The sequence below is a fragment of the Carcharodon carcharias genome, chromosome 3 (genome assembly GCF_017639515.1).
Source record: "Carcharodon carcharias isolate sCarCar2 chromosome 3, sCarCar2.pri, whole genome shotgun sequence".
Classification (NCBI taxonomy): Eukaryota; Metazoa; Chordata; class Chondrichthyes; order Lamniformes; family Lamnidae; genus Carcharodon; species Carcharodon carcharias.
Window position 1 is genome coordinate 59160957 of NC_054469.1, and position 20525 is coordinate 59181481.

Here is a 20525-nt window from a genome sequence, read left to right on the forward strand (position 1 = left end):
ATTATAACAAATGCTTCAGCCTTAACTATCGCACTGATGTGCTGGGCTCCTCCATCATTGAGGATGGGGATATTTTTGAGCCTCCTCCTCTAGTGAGTTGTTTAATTGTCCACCATCATTCACAACTGGCTGTGGCAAGATTGCAGACCTTAGATCTGACCCGTTGGTTGTGGGCTTAATTAGCTCTGTCTATCACTTGCTGCTTATGCTGTTTGGAATGCAAGTAGTCCTGTGTTACAGCTTCATCAGGACTCCTCATTTTTAGGAATGCCTAGTGGTATGCCCTCCTGCATTCTTCATTGAACCAGGTCTGATCCACTGGCTTGATGGTAATGATAGAGTGTGGGATATGCTGGGCCATGAGGTGACAGATTGTGTTCAAGTACAATTCTGCTGCTGCTGATGGCCTACAGCACCTCACGGATGCCCAGTCTTGAGTTGCTAGATCTGTTCAAAATCTATCCCATTTAGCATGATTGTAGTGCCACACAACACAATGGAGGGTACCCTCAATGTGAAGGCAGGACTTCGTCTCCACAATGGCTGTGCAGCAGTTACTCCTACCGATACTGTTATGGACAGGTGCATCTGCAGCAGGTAGATTGTTGAGGATGAGGTCATGTCATGTATGTTTTTCCCTCTTGTTGGTTCCCTCACCACCTGCCACAGACTCTAGCACTCAGCCAGCAGTAGTGCTACTGAGCCACTCTTGGTGGTGGACATTGAAGTCCCCACCCAGAGTAGATTCTGCCACCCTCAGTGCTTCCACCAGGTGGTGTTCAACATGGAGGAGCACTGATTCATCAGCTGAGGGAGGGTGGAATATGGTAATCAGCAGGAGGTTTCCTTGCCCATGTTTGTTCTGATGCCATGAGACTTCCTGGGGTCCAAAGCTAATGTTGAGGACTCCCAGGGCAACTCCCTCCCAACAGTCTATCCTGCTGGTGGGACAGGACATACCCAGGGATGGTGATGTCTGGGACATTATCTGTAAGGTATGACTATGTCTGGCTGTTGCTTTACTAATCTGTGAGACAGCTCTCCCAATTTTGGCAGTAGCCCCCAGACATTAGTCAGGAGGACTTTGCAGGGTCAACAGGGCTAAGATTGCCGTTGTCATTTCCGGTGCCTAGGTCAATGCTGGGTGATCCGTCCAGGTTTCATTATAGCGGTTTGTTATAACTGAGTGGCTTACCTGGCCATTTCAGAGGGTGTTTAAGAGTCAATCACATTGTTGTGGGTCTGGAGTCACATGTAGGCTAGGCCAGACCAGGTAACAGTGACAGATCTTCCTCCCTAAAGGGCAATTATACATCATCAGACTTTTAGTCTCCAGATTTTTATTCAATTCAAATTTCACCATCTGCTATGATGGGATTTGAACCTGAGTCCCCAGGACATTACCCTGGGTTGTTAGAGAACTAGTCCTGTGAAAATACCACTATGCCATCACCTCCCCATGAATTGTGACTGAAACACTGTTAAAACTTAATTCATCCTATCCTCAATATTTTGCAACCCACCTTATTACTGATGCATGCCTGAGTGATCTTGCAGAAAGATCATTTGATGTCCACCAGTTTTCATTGTCAGTGGGCCACAGAAATTCACCTTTGATTTTTCTTTTGTTCGTTCATGGGATGTGGGTTAGTTGCTGGCTAGACCAACATTTATTGCCCATCTTAATTGCCCTCAAGAAGGTGGTGGTGAGCTGCCTTCTTGAACTGCTGCAGTCCATGTGCTGTAGGAACATCCACAGTGCTGTTAAGGGAGTACCAGGGTTTTGACCCAGCGACAGTGAAGAAACGGCGATATATTTCCAAGTCAGGATGGTGAGTGACTTGGAGGGGAACTTGCAAGTGGTGGTGTTCCCATGTAGCTGCTGCCCTTGCCCTTCTAGATGGTAGAGGTCATGAGTTTGGAAGGTGCTGTTGCAGGAGACTTGGTGAGTTGCTGCAATCCATCATGCAGACGGTACACACTGCTGCTGTTGTGCATCAGTGGTGGAGGGAATGGATGTCTAAGGTGGTTGGTTGGTGCCAATCAAACTGGCTGCTTTGTCCTGGTGGTGTCAAGAATCTTGAGTGTTGTTGGAGCTGCACTCATCTAGGCAAATGGAGAGTATTCCTTCACACTCCTGACCTGTGTCTTGTAGATGATGGGCAGTCTTTGGGTAGTCAGGTGAGTACTCTCCACAGAATTCCTAGCTTCTGACCTGCTCGTGTAGCCACAGTTATTATATGACTGGTCCAGTTCAGTTTCTGGTCTATGGTAACCCCCAGGCTGTTGACAGTGGGAGATTCAGCAATGGTAATGCCATTGAATGTCATGGGGAGATGATTAAATTATCTCTTGTTGGAGGTGGTCATTGCCTGGCACTTTTGTGGCATGAATATTACTTGCCACTTATCAGCCCAAGCCTGGATATTGTCCAGGTCTTGCTGCATTTGGACACATATTGCTTCGGTATTCGAGGAGTCACAAACAGTGCTAAACAGTGTTCGTGGATGATTCCGCATCATCACTTCTGCCCTTATGATGGAGGGAAGGTCATTGATGAAGCAACTGAAGATGGTTGGGTCTAGGACACTGAGGAGCTCCTGCAGTGATGTCCCAGGACTGAGATAACTGACCTCCAACAGCCACAGCCATCTTCCTTTGTACCAGGTATAAATCCAACCAGTAGAGTTTTCCCCCTGATTCCCATTAACTCCAATTTTGCTGGGGTCCCTTGATGTCATACTCGATCAAATGCAGCCTTGATGTCAAGGACAGTCACCCTCACTTCACCATTAAATTACCATTTAATACATGTTTTCTATTTGCAGGATCACTTGTGCCATTTTAGTGGTATCTGCCTTGAGGGAGGAGTGGAATTCTGTTCTGGTAGCATTGGATTTATGCCCAATGTCACTCCACTAAGCCAAATAAAGAGACCCACTTTGTTTACCCATGGTAGTGATTACTCTTTTGGCTACAAAAAGACTAGAGTATCTGCTACAAAATTGATCAACATTTCAATGGCTGCATGTTGCTCAGATATAATTACTATTGTTTTGAACACTCCATAGGTGTAGGTGTTTTAACTTGCCTTGTTATACAGTTTAATTGGCTTGACAAGTGAGAAGCATGCATTACAGGTGCATTGCAATTCCGGAATGATAGCCAAGTGGTTATGGTAGCCAAGTGGTTATGGTACGGGGTTTGTAACCCCAAGATCAAGAGTTCAAATCTCACAATGGCAAACTATAAAACAATTTTTAGCCTATGGCCATACTAGTCTGAAAACGCCTGATCTCGTCTGATCTCGGAAGCTAAGCAGACTCAGGCCTGGTTAGTACTTGGATGGGAGACTGCCTGGGAATACCAGGTGCAGTAGGCTTTTTTAGCAACTACGCTTGGCTTAAATAGCCAAGTGGTTATGGTACTGGGTTTGTAACCCCAAGATCAAGAGTTCAAATCTCACAATGGTAAACTTTGAAACAATGTAACTTCATCTGAAACAGATGGAAACGTGTTTGTACTCGAAAGAGTTACTACCATCCACGCTGAAACCATTTATTCATTGTTTAGGGCTTGGCCTAAATAGCCAAGTGGTTATGGTACTGGGTTTGTAACCCTAAGATCAAGAGTTCAAATCTCACAATGGCAAACTATGAAACAATGTAACTTCATCTGAAACAGGTTTACTCAAAAGAGTATCAAGAGTTCAAATCTCACAATGGCAAACTATGAAACAATGTAACTTCATCTGAAACAGATGGAAACAGGTTTACTCAAAAAGAGTATCAAGAGTTCAAATCTCACAATGGCAAAATTATGCTTGGCTTAAATAGCCAAGTGGTTATGGTACTGGGTTTGTAACCCCAAGATCAAGAGTTCAAATCTCACAATGGCAAACTATGAAACAATGTAACTTCATCTGAAACAGATGGAAACAGGTTTACTCAAAAGAGTATCAAGAATTCAAATCTCACAATGGCAAACTATGAAACAATGTAACTTCATCTGAAACAGATGGAAACGTGTTTGTACTCGAAAGAGTTACACTTCGTAATTGGCTTGGCCTAAATAGCCAAGTGGTTATGGTATTGGGTTTGTAACCCCAAGATCAAGAGTTCAAATCTCACAATGGCAAACTATTTAAAAGATTATCAAGAGTTCAAATCTCACAATAGCAAACTATGAAACAATGTAACTTCATCTGAATAGGAACAGATGGAAACGTGTTTGTACTCGAAAGAGTTACAGATGCATTGCAAGTAACTAGATTTTGGTCTTCTGCTATGTGGAACTGCATTTAGCAAAATCACCAAGAGGAAAAGGGAGACAAGGCTCTGTTTCACATTGTTTGTCAAATTAAATACCAAAATTAACACACGCTTTGTAAGAGGAAAATATGGCTAACTTTCTTACAAATGCTGGGAATTTCTACTGGGGTAACCTACTACATTAATCCATTTAGATAATTAATTAGTAGCACCAGTACAGCAGTATTGAAGACCTGATCCAGCTCTTGGAACAAACTATCCAATTGATTTGGAAAAACTCAGCAGGTCTGGCAGCATCGGCGGAGAAGAAAAGAGTTGACGTTTCGAGTCCTCATGACCCTTCGACAGAACTTGAGTTCGAGTCCAGGAAAGAGCTGAAATATAAGCTGGTTTAAGGTGTGTGTGTGGGGGGCGGAGAGATAGAGAGACAGAGAGGTGGAGGGGGTTGGTGTGGTTGTAGCGACAAACAAGCAGTGATAGAAGCAGAATATCAAAAGATGTCAACAACAATAGTACAATAGAACACATAGGTGTTAAAGATAAAGTTGGTGATATTATCTAAACGAATGTGCTAATTAAGAATGGATCATTCATTTCATCCATTCTTAATTAGCACATTCGTTTAGATAATATCACCAACTTTATCTTTAACACCTATGTGTTCTATTGTACTATTGTTGTTGACATCTTTTGATATTCTGCTTCTATCACTGCTTGTTTGTCGCTACAACCACACCAACCCCCTCCACCTCTCTGTCTCTCTATCTCTCCGCCCCCCACACACACACCTTAAACCAGCTTATATTTCAGCTCTTTCCTGGACTCGAACTCAAGTTCTGTCGAAGGGTCATGAGGACTCGAAACGTCAACTCTTTTCTTCTCCGCCGATGCTGCCAGACCTGCTGAGTTTTTCCAGGTAATTCTGTTTTTGTTTTGGATTTCCAGCATCCGCAGTTTTTTTGTTTTTATCCAATTGATTTCCCTTGTCTGCATTTTTCCCTGTAGCCTTGTAACTATTTCCTTTTCAAGTATGTATCCAATGCCCATTGGAAGTTATAACTGAATCTACTTCCACAACTGAACCTACTTCTACGCGATGGCCAGAGTCCCAGGTTAATGTTCTGGGGTCCCAGGTTCAAATCCCACCACGGCAGTGGAATTTGAATTCAATAATTTAAAAAATCTAATGATGACCATGAACTCATCTGGTTCACTAATGCCTTCCTCTTAAGGGAAGAAAATTTGCTGTCTTACCTGGTCTGGTCTACGTAGGACTCCAGAATCATAACAATGTGGTTGACTCTTAAATGCCCTCCGAAATGGCCTAACAAGACACTTAGTTGAATCAAGCTGCTACAAAGTCACAAAAAAAGGGGGGACCAGACGGACCACCTGGCATCAACCTAGGAACCGGAAACAACGGCAAACTCAGTCCACTCTGCAAAATCCTCGTTACTAACACCTGGGGACTAGTGCCAAAAGTGGGAGAGCTGTCTCACAGACTAGTCAAGCAACAGCCTGACATAATCATCCTCATGGAATCATACCTTGCAGATAATGTCACAGACACCACCATCACCATCCATGGGTATGTCATATCCTGCTGGTGGCAGCACAGCGTTTTACTGCCGGGAAGGAGTTGCCTTAGGAGTCCTCAACATCAACTCCAGACCCCATGAAGTCTCATGGCATCAGGTCAAACATGGGCAAGGAAACCTCCTGCTGATTACCACGTGCCACCCTCATGATGAATCAGTGCTCCATGTTGAACACCACTTGGAGGAAGCACTGAGGGTGGCAAAGTACGCAGAATGTACTCTAGGTGAGGGACTTCAATGTCCACCACCAAGAGTGGCTTGGTAGCACCACTACTGACCAAGCTGGCCGAGTCCTAAAGGACATAGCTGTTGGACTGGGTCTGCGGCAGTTAGTGGGGGGACCAACAAGGGAAAAACATACTTGACCTCATTCTCACCAACTTGCCTGTTGCAGATATATCTGTCCATGAGATAGGAGTAACCACCTCCCTATCGTTATGGAGATGAAGTCCCAACTTCACACTGAGAATACCCTCCATCGTGTTGTGTGGCACTACCATCATGCTAAATAGGATAGATTTCAAAAAGATCTAGCAACACAAGACTGGGCATCCATGAGGCACTGTGGTCCTCAGCAGCAGCATTGTACTCAAAGGCAATCTGTAACCTCATGGCCCGGCATATCCCCCATTCTGCCATTACATCAAGCCAGTGGATCAATGCTGGTTCAATTAAGAGTGCAGGAGGGCATGCCAAGGACAACGCCAGGCATACCATGCCTAAAAATGAGGTGTCAACCTGGTGAAGCTGTATCACAGGACTACTTGTTCCAAACAGCATAAGCAGCAAGTGATAGACAGAGCTAAGCGATCTCACAACCAACGGATCAGATCTAAGCTCTCCAGTCCTGCCACATCCAGTCATGAACGGCAGTGGACAGTTAACAACTCACTGGAGGAGGCAGCTCCTCAAATATCCCCATCCTCAATGATGGGGGGTCCCAGTACATTAGTGCAAAAGATAAGGCTGAAGCATTTGTTATAAGCTTCAGCCAGAAGTGCTGACTGGATGGTCCATCTTGGCCTCGTCTGGAAGTCCCCAGCAACACTCATGCCAGGCTTCAACCAATTCAATTTATTTCACGTGATATCAAGAAATGGCTGAAGGCTCTAGAAACTGAAAAGGCTTTGGGCCCTGACGATATTCCAGCAATAGTACTTAAGACTTGTGCTCCAGAACCTGCCATGCCCCTAGCCAAGCTGTACCAGTATAGCTATAATACTGGCATCTACCCAGCTATGTGGAAAATTGCCCAAGTATATCCTGTACACAAAAAGCAGGAGAAATCCAACCCAGCCAATTACTGCCCCATCAGTCTACTCTCAATCATCAGTAAAAAGTGATGGAAGGGGTCATCAACAGTGCTAACAAAGAGCACTTGCTTAGCAATAGCCTGCTCACTGACGCCCAGTTTAGGTTCCACCAGGGCTACTCAGCTCCTGACCTCAGAGCCTTGGTTCAAACATGGACAAAGGAGCTGAACTCCAGAGGTGAGGCAAGAGTGACTGCTCTGGACATCAAGGCAGTATTTGACTGACTGGCATCAAGGAGCCCTTGCAAAACGGGAGTCCAAGGGAATCAGGGGGAAAACTCTCCTCGGTTGGAGTCATACCAAGTACAAAGAAAGATGGTTGTGGTTGTTGGAGGTTAGTCATCTCAGCTCCAGGACATTACTGTAGGAGTTCATCAGGGTAGTGTTCTCAGCCCAACCATCTTCAGCTGATTCATCAATGACCTTCCTTCCATCATAAGGTCAGAAGTGGGGATGTTCGCTAATGATTGCACAATGTTCAGAACCATTTGCCACTCCTCAGATACTGAAGCAGTCCATGTCCAAATGTAGCAAGACCTGGACAATATCCAGGCTTGGGCTGACAAGTGGCAAGTAACATTCACGCCACACAAGTGCCAGGCAAATGACCATCTCCAACAAGAGAATCCAACCATCGCCCCTTGACTTTCAATGGCATTACCTTCACTGAATCCCCCACCATCAACATCCTGGGGGCTTACCATTGACCAGAAACTGATCTGGACTAGCAGTATAAATACTGTGGCTACAAGAGGTCAGAGACTAGGAATCCTGTGACAAGTAACTCACCTCCTGACTCCCGAAAGCCTGTCCGCCATCTACAAGGCACAAGTCAGGAGTGTGATGGAACACTCCCCACTTGCCTTGATGAGTGCAGCTCCCACAACACTCAAGAAGCTTGACACCATCCAGGACAAAGCAGCCACTTGATTGGCACCACATCCACAAACATTCACTCCTTCCACCAGCAACACACAGTAGCAGCAGTGTGTATCATCTACAAGATGCACTGCAGGAATTCATCAAGGCTCCTTAGCACCTTCCAAACCCACAACCACTATCATTTAGAAGGGCAAGGTCAGCAGATATATGGGAACACCACCACCTGGAAATTCCCCTCCAAGTCACTCACCATCCAGACTAGGATATATCTCTGCATTCCTCACTGTCACTGGGTCAAAATCCTGGAACTCCTTTCCTAACAACACTGTGGGTATACCTACACCACATGGACTGCAGCAGTTCAAGACGGCAGCTCATCACCACCTTCTCCAGGGCAAATAAGGATCACCATAAGACCATAAGGCATAGAAGCAGAAATTAGGCCATTCAGCCCATCGAATCTGCTCCACCATTCAATCATGGCTGATATGTTTCTCAACCCCATTCTCCCACCTTCTCCCCATAACCACTGATCCCCTTACCAATCAAGAACCTATCTATCTCGGTCTTAAATACACTCAATGACCTGGCCTCCACAGCCTTCTGTGGCAATGAATTCCATAGATTCACCACTCTCTGGCTAAAGAAGTTTCTCCTCATCTCTGTTCTAAAAGGTCTTCCCTTTACTCTGAGGCTATTCCCTCGGGTCCTAGTCTCTCCTACTAATGGAAACATCTTCCCCATGTCCACTCTATCCAGGCCTTTCAGTATTCTGTAAGTTTCAATCAGATCCCCCCTCATCCTTCTAAACTCCATCGAGTATAGACCCAGAGTCCTCAAATGTTCCTCATATGTTAAGCCTTTCATTTCTGGGATCGTTCTCGTGAACATCCTCTGCACCCACTCCAGGGCCAGCACATCCTTCCTGAGATACGGGGCCCAAAATTGCTCACAATATTCTAAATGTGGTCTGACCAGAGCCTTATAAAGCCTCAGCAGTACATCCCTGCTTTTATATTCTAGTCCTCTTGAAATAAGTGCCAACATTGCATTCGCCTTCCGAACTACCGACTCAACCTGCAAGTTAACCTTAAGAGAATCCTGGACTAGGACTCCCATGTCCCTTTGCACTCCAGATTTCTGAATTCTCTCCCCATTTAGAAAATAGTCTATGCCTCTAATCTTCCTACCAAAGTGCATGACCTCACACTTCCCCATGTTGTATTCCATCTGCCACTTCTTTGCCCATTTTCCTAACCTGTCCAAACCCTTCTGCAGCCTCCCTGCCTCAATACTACCTATCCCTCCACCTATCTTTGTATCATCTGCAAACTTAGCCAGGATGCCCTCAGTTCCTTCATCTAGATCATTAATGTATAAAGTGAAAAGTTATGGTCCCAAAACTGACCCTTGTGGAGCTCCACTAGTCACCGGCCGCCATCCTGAGAAGGACCCCCTTATCCCCACTCTCTGCCTCCTGCCAGACAGCCAATCATCTATCCATGCTAGTACCTTGCCTCTAACACCATGGGCTCTTAGCTTATTGAGCAGCCTCCTGTGCAGTACCTTGTCAAAGGCCTTCTGGAAGTCTAGGTAGATAACATCCATTGGCTCTCCTTTCTCTACTCATTACTTCCTCAAAGAATTCTAACAGATTTGTCAGGCATGACCTCCCCTTGATGAAACCATGTTGACTTTGCCCTATTTTACCATGCACTTCCAAGTATTCTAAAATCTCATCCTTAATAATGGACTCTAAAATCCTACCAACGAGCGAGGTCAGGCTAATCAGCCTGCAATTTCTCGTCTTTTGCCCCACTCCCTTCTTAAACAGGGGGGTTACATTCACGATTTTCCAGTCCTCTGGGACCCTCCCTGACTCCAGTGATTCCTGAAAGATCACCACTAATGCCTCCACTATCTCTTCAGCAATTTTCTTCAGAACTCTGGGGTGTAATCCATCTGGTCCAGATGATTTATCCACCTTCAGACCTTTCAGTTTTCCTGGCACCTTCTCCTTGGTAATGGTCACCATACTCACCTTTGCCCCCCAACTCTCTTGAACTTTGGGGATGTTACTTGTGTCTTCCACCGTGAAGACTGACACAAAGTACTTATTCAGTTCCTCCGCCATTTCTTTGTTTCCCACTACTACTTCTCCAGCATCATTTTCCAGCAGCCCAATGTCCACTTTTGCCTCTCTCTTACTCTTTATACATCTAAAAAAACTCTTGCAATCTTCTTTTATATTACTGGCTAGTTTACCCTCATATTTAATCTGCTCCCTCCTTATTTCTTTTTTAGTTGTCCTCCGTTGGTCTTTGTAGGCTTCCCAATCTTCTGGTTCCCCACTGCTCTTTGCCGCATTGTATGCTTTCTCTAGCTTTTATGCTGTCCCTGACTTCCCTTGTCTGCCATGGTTGCCTCGTCCTCCCTTTAGTATGCTTCTTCTTCTTCCTAGGGATGAATTTTTGCTGTGTCTCCCAAATTACTCCCAGAAACTCCTGCCATTGCTGTTCCACTGTCTTTCCTGCTAGCCTCATCTCTCAGTCAATTCTGGCCAGCTCCTCCCTCATGCCTCTGTAGTTGCCTTTATTCAACTGTAATACCGTTATATCCGATTCCAGCTTTTTCCGCTCAAATTGCAGGGTAAATTCTATCATTTTATGGTCACTTCCTGCTAAGGGTTCCTTCACCTTAAGCTCCCTTATCAAATCTGCCTCATTACACATCACTAAATCTAGAATTGCCTGTTCCCTAGTGTGCTGCACCACAAGCTGCTCCAAAAAGCCATCTCGTAGACATTCCACAAATTCCTTTTCTTGCGGTTCACTACCAACCTGATTTTCCCAGTCTACCTGCATATTGAAATCCCCCACAATCACTGTAACCTTGCCTTTCTTACACGCCTTTTCTATCTCCTGGTGTATCTTGTGCCCCACATCCTGACCACTGTTTGGAGGCCTGCACATAACTCCCATTATGTTTTTTTTCATTATGGATGGGCAATGAATGCTGGCCCAGCCAGCGAAGCCCACACCCTGTGAATAAATAATTTTTAAAAAATCAGGGAGTCCATTCTAAATCATAACTTGCTGCATGAAAAGTCATCTCTGGTTCTTTTGCCAATTATCTTAAATTGGTGCCCTCTGGTTAATTACAGTGTATTTTTTTAAAAAACAAAAACATCTTTAAAAGCATGTATAATTGTATCTCCTTTGACTAAATCCCTCAGTGAGATTACACAACAGCTGATGTTTTTACTTCTGTGCTTGCTGGCACTTGATTTACTTTCCATTCATCCTTATGGCCTGATAAGCACAGAAGCTGTAAAGCCCAACATCCAACTTTAATATTACTGCAAGAGATTCTGTTTCTGATCAATACAAAATTTGATGTGTTAATCCAGAGAACGCAGTCTCACAACACTGCAGTTCAACAGCAGTGTGTTAAGTGCAGATGAAGAAAAAATTCTGGGGTGCCTTGGAACCCCAGTAAATTTTTTAAACATTTACAGATGTTGCTACTATACTTCAAAGCATTTAAATGTAAATGCTGCAAAGAGGTGTTACAATGTTTTACTTTGTACAACAGCTACCAGGCTGGTAGCTGCAGTGCAAATTTAATAGCTTCATAGTACGAGCTATGTAATAGCTACATTAGTGCCAGTTTTTATGCTCCACATGAACTTCCCTCCAACCTATTTCATCTAACTTCATATTTTTTCGCCCTCATGTACCTATTTCATCTAACCTCATATTTTTTCCCCCTCATGTACTTATCTAGGCTTCTCTTAAAAAGCACTTCTGTTATTTGCATCAACTGCTCCATGCAGTCCCAAATTCCACCTCCTAACCACTTGAGGGTTTCTCCTCCATTCTTTATTAGGCTGATTATTGTTGTGTTCTGTTCAAAGGTTTGAATTCAGTAACAGTTTCAAACTACTTTTGCTATTCTTCAAGTTTGCAGTTTAATTAGAAGTTTCAACTCACTCGCTTTCATGGCTTTTCATATTCTTGCTCAAAGTTCATGAATTGAGATTAAATGGTAAATTTTGTAGTTCAGCCTCATAGCAAAAGCCCTCTTATTTCTATACAAAGTGCGAAATATTTCTTCTCTAACAACTGCTTAAGAGAAATGTTACATAACTTTTATTCATTCCATGTTGATTAATAACTTTACAATCAATACAAATACAGTAATTGCAAACTGGTTACAAGTTCGACCCTGCAAACCACTTTACGAAGTTAAAACTTCAAACATCTTGGACAGCGTATAAAAGTCAGCGTCAGTGAGATGACAGGTAATGGACAGTAATAAAATTAGTAATTGTGGCTAAACCTTAAAGATATGAAATCTCTATTCTAACCAGCTATAAAATCAAGGTGGCAACCAGCCACCCGCCAGAATACCAAATACGAGAACGTAACGAAGGAGGTATTACAATAACAAACCAGCAATTGCACAAAAATGCAATATAAACAGTCTTTCTAAAAAGTGTTCTTCAGAAAAGATCTCTCCAAGCAGAGACTAAACATCAGTTGTTTTCCAAACATCAGAAATTTAAGATAAAAAAAAACAGGCTAATGAGACAATGCTGTCCCATTCAATCCTATGGTCTCTTAACTCCAATAAACCAGATTAAAAATTCAGGTGCCCCGCAACCTTCATTAGTTTGAGCTCAAACATTTGGTAAAACATCTAGGAATTCACACATTGAATTAAGGCGTTACTTTTATAGAGTTGATTTTACCATCCATTTTAAAGTGCCATTAGCCCAATCAGAATGTGTAAGCATATAAATATAAATAAAAACCATATTAACAATCTTTACTTTTCTACTTCACGCTGCTAGTCTTGCTCATAACAGTTTCAGGGAATCTCAAGTCCTGCCATGAACCTTTTATCACACGTCGTAGTGTGGGAAAAATGACTTAAAAGCAACCATTTTGCTCGATGTACATTTTTGAAAGAGAAGCTGCCATGGACTTCGCTAGCTCCTCGTCTCGCTTCCTCTGAACATGTGTCTGTGTGCACCAGGTCTCATATTCTGGGTTGGGTAAAGATTGATCAAAAACAGCGTCGTAGTGTCCATTGCTCAGCCAACTCAGCCATATGCTGGATTTTGATTGATCTTCTGGGCCAAGGCAATGCACCATGGTGGAAACAGTTGGGCTTTCCAGGCTACCTCCTGTGGTCAAGTATATATTAACGTTCAGCATCTGACTCATGGTCAGTAGTTCTGGGTAACCAGCCCATGCCCCATCCTGGGCAGCGTTGATCAAAAACTCCCCAATATCTCCTTCGATGATGGGGTTAAACTCGTCCAGGTGATCTGCGATGTGATGGACCGTTTCCTCTCTCAGGTCCTTGTGCATGTTCTGGTCGCCATACACAGCTTTACTCACAGCCCTGTACAAACAGTTGCCGTCTGGAATAATGTGAAACCTGTACTTCTGTCGCTCCCTCAGGTAACTATTCTGCTTTTCCACTTCTGCCAGGTAACGTGCCACCTTGTCGTTTTTATCCGCCCTGTTCTCCACCACCAGGTCCACGGTCCTGAAGCCACCATCCAGCTCCCAGGCGCTGCTGTTCTGGTGTTCCGCCACCTCCGGGGTCCGGTGCCCCGGCCCGGCCCAGTCCTGGTGCCCCCGCTCGGTGCTCTCACCGTCCGACAGCTTGAAGGGAGATTCGGCCCCCTCCGAGCCGGGCTGCAAGGCCGGGTTTGGCTGCCGTTCGCTCCCGGGCCGCCCCTCCTGCTCATCGCCCGCTTTCCCGTCCGGGACCCGCTCCTCGGCCTTGGCCAGAACTTTCCGGGATCCTTCGGTCAGCACGTCCTCCAGCCAGACGACCTGTCCCGGAGGCGGGCGCTCGGCCTGCCCCCTCTCGCACAGGATCTGGATGGGCACGATCCTCTCCAGCGGCCGCAGGGGGATCCTGGCGGTGGAGGTGTAGAGGAGCGGGCCGGGAGTGGGGCCCGAGGGCAGGAGCTCGCACGACGAGAAGGCGGGCATGGCGGCGGAGGCTTCTTCAGGCTTCACTCCGACACTCGGGCTCTCGACAGGCGCTTTCTCGGCCGCGGGGATAGAGACTTTGAAGGCGGCCCCGGGGTAGTGCGTTAACACGCTGCTGTAAAGGTGCATGTCGCAGCGGCGGCCCCTTTTATACCGGCGGCCGGATGATGATGACGGTTAAAAATAGCCGCTGTCATCACCGGCTCCTGAAGCAGTCTTGAGCCCGGCGACAGGGGAACCGATCCCTCCCCTCACACTCGCTTACTCCCGCCCGCCGGCAGCTCTAATTCCAACTGCGACACTCAGGCCTAACTTTATCCCCATTACGTCAGCGCCGCTCCAGTCCAGACGGCAGATTTCCCGCAGCAAAAGGTACATCATCCGGCAGACAGGCCGAGCCACCGACTTTTCTGGAAAAGACTCGTCCCCTCTTCCCTTCCCTCTCCTCCCCTCCCCTCCCTTCCCCTCGCCGGCCCCGCCTCCCCCCCCCCCTCCCCCCCACCTACCCGGGCGGCCTGACCTTGTTTACTGCCCCAGTTCGGCTACCTCACCGCCCTGGAATGTGAGCTCCGACCGCGGAGATTAGTGGCAAACCGGGCCGGGCAGATTCCCCACCCACCCCCCCTCTCCTCCTTTCCGCCGGCCGCCGCCACCACCACTGGGCCCTGGTTACTCCTCCTCCCCCCGTTAATTCTCCGCCACCTCTGCTGCTCTCTCTCTCTTCTCTCCCCCACCCCAGTCTCATACCCCCGCCCCCGACACTCCCCATCCTGGTCTCTTACCGTCCCAGCCCCCGCCCCGCCCCGCCCCCTTCTCAGTCTCTTACTCCTTACCCCCCTTTTCACAAAATCACACATTACAGAAGAGGCCCTTCGGCCCATCGAGTCTGCACCGACAGGTGAGAAACACCTGACCTACCTACCTAATCCCATTTACCAGTACTTGGCCCATAGCCTTGAATGTTATGACGTGTCAAGTGCGCATCCAGATACTTTTTAAAGGATGTGAGGCAACTCGCCTCCACCACCCTCCCAGGCAGTGCATTCCAGACTGTCACCACCCTCTGGGTAAAAAAGTTTTTCCTCACATCCCTCCTAAGTCTCTTGCCCCTCACATTGAACTTACGCCCCCTTGTAACTGACCCTTCAACTAAGGGGAACAGCTGCTCCCTATCCACCCTGTCCATACCCCTCATAATCTTATACACCTCGATCAGGTCGCCCCTCAGTCTTCTCTGCTCCAATGAAAACAACCCAAGTCTATCCAACCTCTCTTCATAACTTAAATGTTTCATCCCAGGCAACATCCTGGTGAATGTCCTCTGCACCCCCTCCAGTGCAATCACATCCTTCCTATAATGTGGCAACCAGAACTGCACACAGTACTCTAGCTGTGGCCTCCCTAAGGTTCCATACAACTCCAACATTATCTCCCTACTTTTGTAATCTATGCCTCGATTGATAAAGGCAAGTGTCCTATATGCCTTTTTCACCACCCCACTAACATGTCCCACTGCCTTCAGGGATCTATGGACACACACGCCAAGGTCCCTTTGTTCAACAGAACTTCCTAGTGTCATGTCATTCACTGAATACTTCCTTGTCAAATTACTACGCTTCTCTCCCCACTGCCACTCCTCACTCGGAATCTTTCCCCCTTCCTCCACTCCCATGGACTCTCTCTCCCCCAGCACCCCCCTCCTTCCCCTCCCCTGGTCTCTTCATCCTCCCCCCCCTCCTCCTCCCCCTGTGGGCTCTTTTCCCTGCAACTCCCCCACACCTTCCCTGGACTCTTCCCCCATACCCCTCTTCTCTCTCCCCTCCCCCACCCCAGTTCTTTCCCCCCAACTCCCTCCTCCTCTCTTCTTATCCCCATCTCCCCCCACACCTTCCTGGTATCTCCCCCACCCCTCTGTCCCAATTTCTTCCACCCTGGCCACCCTGTCTCTTCTTCACACCCTCCCACCACTGCCACCCCAGTCTCCTCCCCTCCTTCCCCCTTAATCGGATTGCTCTCTTCTTCGCCCCCCCCCCCCGCAAAAAATATTAAATTATGGTGGCTGCTCTGAATAAAAGTGTATTATGTCACTGTTGTTTGTTATTGGAAATTATCAGCATATAACTATTAAGGGATGAAGAATTAATACATTTGTTCGAAGTTTATCGCCTGTTTTAACTGAGATATGCACTGATCTTTCTAAACTCTCAAAATAGTGGGCAGTAAGTTTCATACAAGAACATTAATCATTATATCAACATTTGCACACTAATTTTAAGATACAAGTGATACTGTAAATAGCAAAAGCTATTCAGACTTAAGCACAATTTTTTTTTGCCCTGTAAGGCCGCAGTGAAGGCAACAGGGCATCTGGGACCTTGATGAATGTAGGGACCAAAAGTGTACCCCCTTAACCAATGGGATTAAAGGATTGTGAAATAAACAAGAAGGACTGAGAAGCTGGGTGAACTCAATGTTAAATCAGGTACAGAAAGAGAAATACAGGGAAAAAAGATTGGAATGAGAGAGAAAAAAGGGACAGAAAAATATTTATTTTTAGATAATTCTAAAATTAACAACGATTGGAGAAACTTCTGAAGGAATAAGACTTTTAATTGTTCACTTTCTGCGTCAGGTTGATTGGTAGTCATTAAAATGGACTTACAATTAATTACTAGACTTGCCTTTCTGTGGCGAATTTAATGTGCAAATGCAACTTTATGAAATGCATGGTGAGAGTAAGTGTGAGATGCCATTTTTACAAAGCAGCTTGTGGTGATCTGCAATTCATGGGATATCTCTTTCTCATGACAAGTTGCTGGCCAATTTGCACATTAACAATAGTGTGCATCATACAAACTCTTAATTAGCTTAGGATAGGGTAAGCAAGAGCAGGAATTGCTCCTCTGTATTAATAATGGTTTAATCAAAACCAAATAATGTCCTTTGCCTTCTAACATGATGAACATGAAATTTCCATTTGGATTCTCCAGCATGAAACCCCTGGAGCGACAGCATAAATGGTTAAAACTGGCCACTTGGCCATTTCACAAATAACAGAAGATTGAAAGTACCGTGTGAAAATTTAGGATGTAAAAGTGGTGAGACTGTGGTTTTGAAAGGAATACTTTCAGCATTACTCTCATTTGTGGAGCCTAAACCCTAGAGTGTGGGAGCAGCACCCAAAACAAACCAGTGGCTAAACCAGTAACAGAAACAGAGCTGCAAGAGATGGGCCGATTTCTGTCTTCAGGTATCAGTCACCTCTAAAAGTTTTAGAACTGGTACTATTCCTACCCAAAAGATCAACTGCAAAAAGCACTCAATTCTTTGGTTTGAGGTCATTAAAATAATTATTTACAACTTCTGATATGTCAAGGAAAGATATTAAGGGGATAAAGTATGTTACAATTATGAGGTTTTGGCACTGTTATTAATTTAGGGTAAAATGAAGGGGTCATGTGACCTATGTTGAAATCTGCCTGACAACAGGTCTGGGTGATGGGGCTGCTTAAGGATTAAAGGAAGGCCTAGATTGTTTTACTGGGAAAAAAGGTGCAAGGTGTTCACACTTGCAGACAACTGAAGGCAGCTGTGATGCTGGTGGACAGACTGAGAGTATCCACGTCCCAGAAAAGTGTTGAGATGTCAGGTTGTAAACAGTTCCACTTTAAACTGTCCATTTAATTTTATGATGAAAGAGAGTTACGTTTTCCAGGATAGCTAATCAGCATATCTACCTGGATACAAGGCTCATGTGATTCACATTGTCATTGGAAAGGGGGCAGAGGAAGCCATTGTAAAGATTGGGTAACAGGCTTTCCTAAAATATTGCTAAATGTCACAGACAGGTGGGTTAGTCTGCCAGGGTCTGGGAGAGAGAGTGAGAGAACAGCTAAAGTTAAAAGTGTCCACGGTTTGTTGCATAGGAATATGGGTGGAAACTTGCACTTGGAGTGGAAAGATCAAATTAGTGAAGAGTTAAAACAAAGCTGTAAGATCTGCCTAGCTTGTGCTAGAGGGAGGATCTCCAGTAATACTCTCACTGTGAAGGATAGTTCTGGGGTTAGAAGTTACCAGGCTGAGAAAGGAAAAGAATATAGTAAACCCTCAGGAGCCAAGAAACATTTTGGACTAATTTCAGGCAAATTGAATGTCTACTTAAAGGACAGTGCAACGTATACCTGTGAAGTGTGTTTGTTCGGTTGTGCTACGATAAAAAGGGGGTGGGTTATTCTGTGGTTTAAAGTATAGGTTACTGACAAAGATGGTGTTTAGTCAATAGAGTAGTCTTTTGTTGCAATAAATATCTTAAAACATGAAATCTTTTTGTGCCATTATTTCACCCTTCAATTAACTGGAAGTTGGAACTTCTTTTTAAAAGTTATCAGGCAATTACCATCCCTGGGTCCATCCAACAGGACATACCCACCAGAGGTGGTGGCACAGTGGTATACAGCTGGGAGGGTGCTTCCCTGGGAGACCTCAACATTGACTCCGGACCACACAAAATCTCATGGCATCAGATCAAACATGGAAAAGGAAACCGCCTCCTGATTACCACTATCATCCCCACCACCACCACTTCAGCTGATGACCGTTCCATTTTGAACACTACTTGGAAGAAGCACAGAAGGTGGCAAGGGCACAGATGTACTGTAGTTCTGAATCGGACTACTTCACTTTCCATCCTATTGAAGAAATCTGTCATGTTATGGTCACTACTCCCTATAGGACCCTGCATAACAAGATTGTTAATTAACCCTTTCTCATTGCACAATACCAAATTTAGGATAGCCTGGTTCCTAGTCGTTTCCTTGACATACTGATCTAAAAAATCATCTCGTACACACTCCAGGAATTCATCCGCCACAGTATTATTGCTAATTTGGTTTGCCCAGACCAAATGTAGATTAAAGTCACCTATGATTACTGTAGCACCCTTGTTACATTTATCTCTAATTTCCTGGTTAATACCATCCCCTACCTTATACTACTATTTGGAGGCCTTTAGACCATGCCTCCTAATGTTTCTGTCCATTGTTGCTTCTTAGCTCCACCCAGACTGATTCTACATCTAGATTTTCTGAGCCAATATCCTCTCTTGCTATTGCATTGATCTCATTCTTAACTAACAACGTCACACTACCTCCTTTTCCTTTTTGCCTGTACTTCCTAAATATTGAGCACCCTTGGATATTCGGTTCCCAGCCTTGGTCACCCTGCAGCTATGTCTCCATAATTGCAATCATATTGTACCTGTTTTTATCTATTTGCGCGGTTAATTCATCTACCTTGTTGCGAATGTCCCGTGCATTCAGATACAGTGCATTTAGATTTGTCTTTTTAACATTTTTACACTTTTTTTTGTACTATGGCCCTATTTGCTGATAGCCCTTGTTTCCTTTGCCCCCCACTTTTGTTTACTACTTTTCTGTCTTTCATCACTATCTTTGTTTCCCTCTCTTGTGTCTCCCTACTCAGGTTCCAAACCCCCTGCCACTCTAGTTTAAACACCCCCCACCCCAACCCCCATAGTACAATTGAATACCCCTGAGAGGATATTGGTCCTGGTCCTGCTGGGGTGCAACCCATCCAGCTTGTACAGGTCCCATCTTCCCCAAAATTGGTCCAAGTGCCTCAAGAATGTAAATCCCTCCCTCCAACACCATCTCTCTAGCCATGAATTCATCTGGTCTATTCTCCTATTTCTGATCTTGCCAGCATGTGGCACTGGGAGTATTCCTGAAATTGCTACATTTGAGGTCCTGCTTTGTAACTTATTTCCTAGCTCCCAATATTCTGCTTTCAGGACCTCATCCCTCTTTTTAGCTATGTCGTTGGTACTGATATGGACCACGACCTCTGGCTGTTCTCTCCTCCACCACCACCAAACACCCCCCCCCCCCCCGACTTCAGAATGTTCTTGCAGCTGCTCAGTGACATCCTTGACTCTGGCACTAGGGAGACAACATACCATCTTGGTATCATGTCTGCAGCTACAGAAACATCTATATGTTTCCTTTATGATAGAATCCCTGATCGCTATTGCTCTCCCACTCTTTTTTTTCTTCCCCCCCATGCAGTTGAGCCACACATGGTGCTATGGACTTGGCTTTTCCTGCATTCCCCTGAGAAACAATCTCCCCCAGCAGTATCCAAATTGGAAAATCTGTTAGAGAGGGAGACATAGAAGCTGAGACAATCCACCCAGCAGACTCCTATACTACCCACCTAGTGATTTTACTCTGTCTGGCCATCACCCATTCCCTTTCTGCCTGTACATGCTTTACCTGCAGTGTAACCACCTCACTGTATGTGCTATCCATGAAGATCTCATCCTTGTGGATGCTCCACAGTGACTCCAGCCGCAGCTCCAGCTCCAAAACACAGATATTGAGAAGATACAGCTGGAGACACTTCTGCATATGTGGTTGGGCTGGACACTGGA

General features: G+C 45.3%; 1 protein-coding gene and 1 non-coding gene across 2 annotated transcripts; one reads left to right on the top strand and one right to left on the bottom strand.

The window, feature by feature from the left end:
- Window positions 1–3263: 3263 nt before the first annotated feature.
- LOC121276657 lies at window positions 3264–3382 on the top strand. Its single transcript, XR_005942723.1, has one exon. It is a non-coding gene; the product is annotated as a 5S ribosomal RNA (ribosomal RNA).
- Window positions 3383–12191: 8809 nt separating this feature from the next.
- LOC121276580 (OTU domain-containing protein 1) lies at window positions 12192–14522 on the bottom strand. The gene has a single exon (XM_041185154.1). The coding sequence runs from the start codon at window positions 14204–14206 to the stop codon at window positions 12998–13000; it is 1209 nt and encodes a 402-aa protein (XP_041041088.1). The 5' UTR covers window positions 14207–14522; the 3' UTR covers window positions 12192–12997.
- Between the last annotated feature and the right edge of the window lie 6003 nt (window positions 14523–20525).

Coding starts and splice junctions, on each gene's coding strand:
- LOC121276580 (XM_041185154.1), bottom strand. CDS start 14,206: ATGCACCTTTACAGCAGCGTGTTAACGCACTACCCCGGGGCCGCCTTC.